At 38.3% G+C, this 6,885-nt stretch overlaps 1 protein-coding gene across 2 annotated transcripts in view; it reads left to right on the top strand.

Moving 5' to 3' along the window:
* stim2b (stromal interaction molecule 2b) overlaps positions 1 to 4,188 on the top strand; it is a 59,058-nt gene extending 54,870 nt beyond the window's left edge. For both annotated transcript variants that reach the window (XM_036216603.1, XM_024288754.2), the window contains 2 exons: positions 506 to 689; positions 2,345 to 4,188. In XM_036216603.1, the coding sequence (XP_036072496.1) occupies positions 506 to 689; positions 2,345 to 2,969 (809 nt within the window). In that variant the 3' untranslated portion in view covers positions 2,970 to 4,188. The remainder of the gene's footprint in view (positions 1 to 505; positions 690 to 2,344) is intronic.
* The last annotated feature ends 2,697 nt before the right edge of the window (positions 4,189 to 6,885 follow it).

Below are 6,885 nucleotides of genomic sequence, written 5' to 3'. Positions count from 1 at the left end.
GAAAGCAGCCAGCAATTTATTAATTTGGCCTTTGTTGACAATTCTCTCACTTTAGATGTTATTAAATCTTACTAAGTATATTAATAAACCTTATTTGTTCCACTAAATGTCTCACTAACACATTAATAATGTTTGTTAATGTGTTCAAAAAGCTTCTTAGGAAATATTATTATAAAATGTTACCTATTTTTGTTTTGAAATTTTGTTTTATAAAATTTGATGCTGCTTTTTTAGATATTTGCTTTCTTAATTGTCCTTGTGACCTTTAAAATGTTTTTGCATTGAGTCATTTGCACTTCAGGGCCACCGTAGAATTATCCCTTCATCAAAACAAAACTAATCAACTTTAATAAACTTGGTGAACAAAATATCTATCCTTTTTTTATTACGATATTCACATTCTTTTAGTTGTTTAGTCTGTTGGTTGCTTACTGCAAGTATTGCCTCTCCACTGCCACCTGCTGGGCATTTTGGGGTTTTTACCTTTTCCTGATTGTTTTTGCAGCCTCCATTCGCGCCCCGCTGGCGCGCAGCAGCAGCCTCTGCCGCTCTCGCCGGAGCCTGCTGAGCTCCCCACAGACCTCTCTGATGTCTCCAGACCCAGACCTGCTGTCCATGGCCGGATCTTCTTTGTCTTATCGCTCTGAAGTAGAGGACGACCACATCGTGTTCAGCCTGGATAGGAAGGGGTAAGCGTCTGTTGATTGGTTAACTGGAAGCCCAAGTGTCTCTATCAAATGATACCACTTTTTAACTTTTTTTTTTACCATAGATTTAAAATTAAATGCAAAAAACTAAAAATAATTACAAGTTTTAACAAATATTCAGATCATTAACATTGTTAACAGTCTTGTGCCTCTCCTGGAGGGTGTTTCAGTTTGGCCACTAGGGGGCGATTGCACTAATGGATTACACATTATTCCAGAAAAATAAATTATGAGCAAAAAACTGTATTTTTTTAGACCACAAATGGTTATTTTAAGAAATGTTCCCTTAAATTTAAGCCTGTAAGTTCATTTAGTCAGTAATGTATGTTTAGGTCGACCGAACGTTAGCATTAGCCGTCCTATAGGAAATTCCATTAAACGTTAGCATCAAGCTAACGGACTTTACCATTATTTGTTAGATCAATCTCTACTTTTATGGATTGATTATTGATCTGTTAAGCTTTATCGATTTTATCAACCCTGCTCTACCTCCATTAGGATGGTTTAGTCCAAACTTTTTTCTCTTCAAGCCGTCTCATTAAAATTTTTAGGGATCAAATCGATGTTTTCTCTTTATTCAAGTCATTTCAAAAGCCTGCTGAACACAAAGAACAAGAATACATAAAAGAATGTACAGGATGGTGTTGGTTTGCTTGACTTCCCTAAACTTTCTAAAAAATGTATTTAAGTCTTTAGACATTTAACTTTTTTTTTTTTTTTCCACCAATTCTCAAAAGGTCCATTCACACCGAACGCAATTCGTACAACAATTCTACGTGCCCCGCCCCTCTTTCACCGTGCGAGAAATTCGCTGTAAAAGAAAAGTGTTCCTCGCCGCAGCCACGTGTGGGAGGTGCAACAAGCCAATGTTTTAAGCCTAACACGGAATTGTGTGTATGAAAGTTGAGAAGGTTATGTTTATTTATTGTGAATAGTTCAATAAAAACATCGGTAATAATGTCTGTACGACTGGTTTGTGAGATTATTAAAATCAAATATTTCTCCGTCACTGGGGGCTTCTATCTCACTCTGATGTCTGGATGACAGCCGCTTCTATGGTGTTTCTGTGACTCTGTGACTGAGTTTGAAATCTGTTCAACCAGAGAGGAGAAAAATAATAATAAAATCAAGTTTTGGAGCTCAAATTGAGAGGCTACAAGACCTTCATGCAGCACTAATCGCTCAAGCCGTGCCGCGGGGCTTCAGATCGCCTCAATTTGCGAATGTACCCTTGACTTAACATGGACACTGGCTGCCTCCGCCAGTGTGAAGAGTGCTGGAGAACCTCTAACTGTCTGTACATTGGCTTAAAATTGAAACTGGATGCCCCCACCGTACTAATTGTGTTATTGTTAATGCAGCTTAATGTATTTTTAAGCTAAAAAAAATACTTTTTGGGGGGTTTATCTGGGATGTCTAGTCCTAAGTGTCAGGATTGTTTCAATTATTCAATTATTAAGTTAGAAAACCAAAAGTAAACAAAAAAACTACAAATAAATGTACAAATAATTCTTAAAAAAAGCTTAAAAATTCCACTTTTTCTGCCAACCTTTTTATTTTTGTGTTAATTTAAATGTCAAAAAAGCTTAAAAAGTAACAAAAATAAGCAGTGAACTTCTTTCCTCTGATGTCCTCAGGGAGTTGGTTAAGGAGAGCAGCTTCGATACAGACTCTCTGAACTCCTCCATGGGCGGCCGCAAGCAGCTGCACTCCCCCTGCACCCCCAGCTCAGACACCCCCTACCGCAAGATCTCCCTGGAGGAGCTGCTGCTGTTCGGCCAGAGTGCCGACCCCCCCGCCTCCACCCACACCACCAGCAGCAGCAGCAGCAGCAGTCTCAGGGACTCCACCCCTCCGCCCTTGCCCAGCTCGCTGGCCACCACCCCGTCCAGCCCGCCCTCCACCTCGCCCTCCCCGGCTCTGGAGCACCACCCGTTCGCACAGAGGGGCTCGCCCGACCTCACCTGCGTCCTGCCCGAGTCGCAAAGAGCGCCCCCGCCACAGGGGGGCGCGGCCCCTCAGACAGGAAAGGGCGTGTACAACGGCATCCTGGAGAAGTCCTACAGCTACAGCCAGCTGCCGGCGAGCATGCTGCCCAGCGTGGGGCATTACCCGTCTCTTACCTCGCTGGACTCGGAGGGCCGGAGCGTCGGAAGGGATTACAAGCTCCAGAGCACCTCCTCCCAGGACTCCAGTGACAATGGAGAGAAGAGCAAGCGCTCCTCCTCTAAAATCAAAAGCTTATTTAAGAAGAAAAAATAAAAGTTTTAGAGCGGAATAGTATGCGTGTGCGCGCGTGTGTCTGTGTGTGTGTGCGTCAGTGACAGCAAGAGTTAGTTTTATCACTGATGTGGGGAAAAGTGGACGTCACCCGGGAGATGAAGCATCTCCATCAGTGATGGAATGTAGCTCGGTCTGGGGGCCTTTGAAACGGCTCTCAGGCTGGTAGCCTTATTCTTCAGAAATGCCTTTTTTCTTTAGTTCACTCAGAGCCTCAAAGAGGAACCTGGGGGGTATTGAACCAGGATCAGCTTAAAGTGAATAAAAAAAAAATCTAAAATTTGAGAAAAAAATGAATTAAGTTTGAAGAAAAAATGATAAACCTAAAACTGTCACCAAGAGTAAAAATACGTTTTATATAAAATTCCCTTTTTCCATTTAAAATTTTAGTTTTTCGTTCCTCTCTCTCTCTCTTCAGTCTTCAATTAACTGTTTCAATTTAAATTTTCATTTTCAGTCAAACCAATTTTATGTGGGGGCGGGGCTTTGAGCCCATTGGCTACAGCAACATGATTGACTTGAGTGGTTGGGATTTATGGTGATGTCATTTCAATGGCAAACAAAACAGCACCTATTACCAAAAAAATAAAAATAAAAATTGGTAACAGTTTAGGTTTCAATTTTTTATAATTGGATTAAAATTTTAAACACAGTATTCCCACCTTGTTTTGGGAAGTAAGGAACTGGAATATGCGAATATGCCGAATCTGCGAATACAGAGAACCCCCCACCCCCGCGGCCGAAGGATGATACCTGCCCATATTCATCAAAAACACTTCTGATCAGGCTTTGTAAAAAATAATATTAAAGAACATTGGAGTATTGCTAAACATATAGTTTTGTTTTTTTAATTCAGAACCAAAATGTTCTGCAGTGACAGCAAACTTTATGACGCAAATTAAGACCGTCAGTTTGTCTCGCTGTAAAATCTTAAAATCAAGAGTGCGCGATTCCGCCTTCATCAAATAATAAACTCCTGCTCTGGATAATAATTATCCTCCGTGATTATCTTCTTCAGCATATCAGGATTTGTTTTGGCCGCTTCAGAGTCAGCTGATGCCATTGCTCCATGCAGGGACTCAGCGTAGCCCCCTCCGCGCTCTGAGATAGGACGTAAAATGTTCATACAGGCGTCTTGAGTTGTCTGAGTTTTTGTGACGAACCGGAAGAGTCACCTGACTAAAAAAAAAAAATAAAAAAACTGCGAATAAGTGAAACCGTGAGTAAAGAAACGCAAATAAGTGTAGGAACACTGTATTTCCTTTCAAGTGTGAAATGTTTTAAATTTACAATTTTAATTCAAAATTTTAATATTTCTTTCAAATTGAAAAGACATATTTGTGTTAAAAGTTAATTTTAGTATTACTCTAAAGTTTAAAATCTTTTTAAAATTCACAACTGTTTTTTCCAATTTTTAATACTTCATTTAAGTTTAATATATATATATATATATATATATATATATATTTTAATCTGCAATATTTCTTTTAATTAAAACATATGAAATCATACAATTTTATCTTTTCAATTTTTTTGAAAAATTTAAGTGTAAAACATAAACATAAATAAAAAATATATTTTTCATTTTTTGAATATATATATATAAGTAATTTTTCATTGTCTATCAAGTTAAAAGAAATCAAATTGACATTTTTCCTTTTTAAAATATCTTAATTTCCCTTTAATTCAAAATATATATTTTTTCTAATGTACTTTTTCTCCCCAAAAGTTCTTTTTCCCTCAAGACTTAAATGTCTATCCTTCAAATTTCATTCACTTTAAGTTGACCTTGATTTGACCCCACAGGAACCCGCACAGGTAGAAGGAGGAGTTACATCATCCCGGAGGCTCACACCTGTTTACCATCTTCTCCTAATTTTTTGAGTTTGAACCCAAAAAAGGTGAAGGGGTTCAGAAGGGGGGCAGTCTGTAAGCACACAATGTGTAGCATTTCACTGTTGACAGATTTAGCTAAAGGAACATCCAGAAAACAGGAGAAGCTATGATCCTCCTATTGTGAAGAGTTCTAAACTCATTTACTTGATTAGTTTTTTTTAATTCAGAGAGAAAAAAATGGCTGAAAGCTTGTTGCACTACTACTTAACTTTCTTTTTTTTTATTTTTTAGTTGGGGGTGATAGTGAAGAATCACACGATACGCAAGTGAATAAACTGTTTAAGGTTGATCAGCTGTAGTGAAAACAATCATCTTCATATAAATATATATATTCCCTGAAAACAAAAAAATTCCTGACTATTACTCGACTTCAACCTATAAATGTATAAAGAATAAACCGATTTAAAGCTAAAGAAACACTGTGAAACTAAAGTTTTGAAGTTTGCGCTTGCAACAAATTTTAGCTGTTATCTGGTAAGATCTATTGATGCACAGAAGTACTTTAAGAAAATCATTTAATCAATATTTTTAATTTAGTATGAAATTTGTTGAAACCACATTTAGACCAAAAACAATGAATCCTATTAATTATAAAGACCTCCAACTGTGAAGCACGATGGAGGAGGTATAATGATTTGGGCTCATTCTAGGGCCACCTAGTCACCCTAAAACCAATTTGTTAATGATTTTTTTTTGGCTCAATATTAGAAACTATTTTTATTAAGATCGGTGATTGTAAAGAGTTGAGCTTTTCCCAGAAAATGTTTATAATGTATCCATGGATCTGAATTTCAGACTAATTTCAGATCAGATTCCTTTATGTTGTTTTCCAAACACAAAGTCAACCTATTGTAGGAAACAAAATAACTAATAATTACCAAATTTTTAGCAGTAAATGTACATTTTTATTTTTTGGTTGATACCATGTTCATGTTGTAGGAGAGTGGTTTGGGAAGAATTACTCGGTCATGTTTCGTTCCGATTGCAGCGTCATGACTCATCTACTTCATGCAGCTCAGACCTGACTGAAGTGAGGATACAAATATCTAATCAGTCAGTCACACAGCAGCAGCTCAAAACATAGTTCCTGTTTTGGACCGACCAATATTCAGCCCAACCATTGCTAGTAGGAGTGTATGCTGGGTAAGCTAGTCTTCGGTTTTCTCGGCCTCTAGGGAGGAAAGAAAAACCCAAAACAAAGATCCTTCCGGATGCCAGGTGTTGGAGAACACCAGATGTGTTGGGATCAAAGGAAGCGACCCGTCTGTTACATCCCGGATATCAAAGGATGTTTTGCCAAACAAGAGTGAAGGATGGACCTTCTTCAAACCTTTTGATCATATCTTGTCTCAACAACATGGCCTGAGTTTGACCTCCTCCTCCTTCGAAACATTTGAGTTGAAAGAACTCTGCTAAATGTTTAGTAAATCTGGTCCAAAAACCTGTTCTGAATCAGCACTTTTTTTTTGTCACTAAACCGGATAAATCTGAATCTGTGCCGCATTCACACACAGTGGGGACAGAATTCAGATTGAAAGCACATTCAGATTTACGCACATGTATGGATGTTATTAAGCTGCTGCCATGTCACTGACTGATTAAATATCTGCTCCAATAAGTACTATAAAAGTATAAATATATATAAACTGGTGTTTCCTTTTTGCCTACTTACTGATACCAGATTTTATTTTGAAAATCTTTCCCCTTCTCAAACGTGATGTCAGAAGAAGAACTGTCTGTTGCAGTGCTGCTTCCATGTGTGGTGTTTCTGCTCGTTCAAATGCAAAGACATGTCACTGGCAGAAATGTGCAGGATTTTTCTGATTGTGTTCAGCAAGGAGCTTCTTGGTCCAAATGTATTTATTTGAGAACCCCTGCTAAAACCATGTTAAGCTCAAAGCCAACCCATGCAATACAATCCTGCCCTTCACCTTTGGCCTGGCACTGAGCGTTCTGATGTCAAAAGCTTCACACTGTGATTTCAGGAACCCCCTTCCCTCCC

This window comes from Oryzias melastigma, linkage group LG18 (assembly GCF_002922805.2).
Source record: "Oryzias melastigma strain HK-1 linkage group LG18, ASM292280v2, whole genome shotgun sequence".
Taxonomy (NCBI): Eukaryota; Metazoa; Chordata; class Actinopteri; order Beloniformes; family Adrianichthyidae; genus Oryzias; species Oryzias melastigma.
This window is presented reverse-complemented; position numbering and strand designations above follow the sequence as displayed.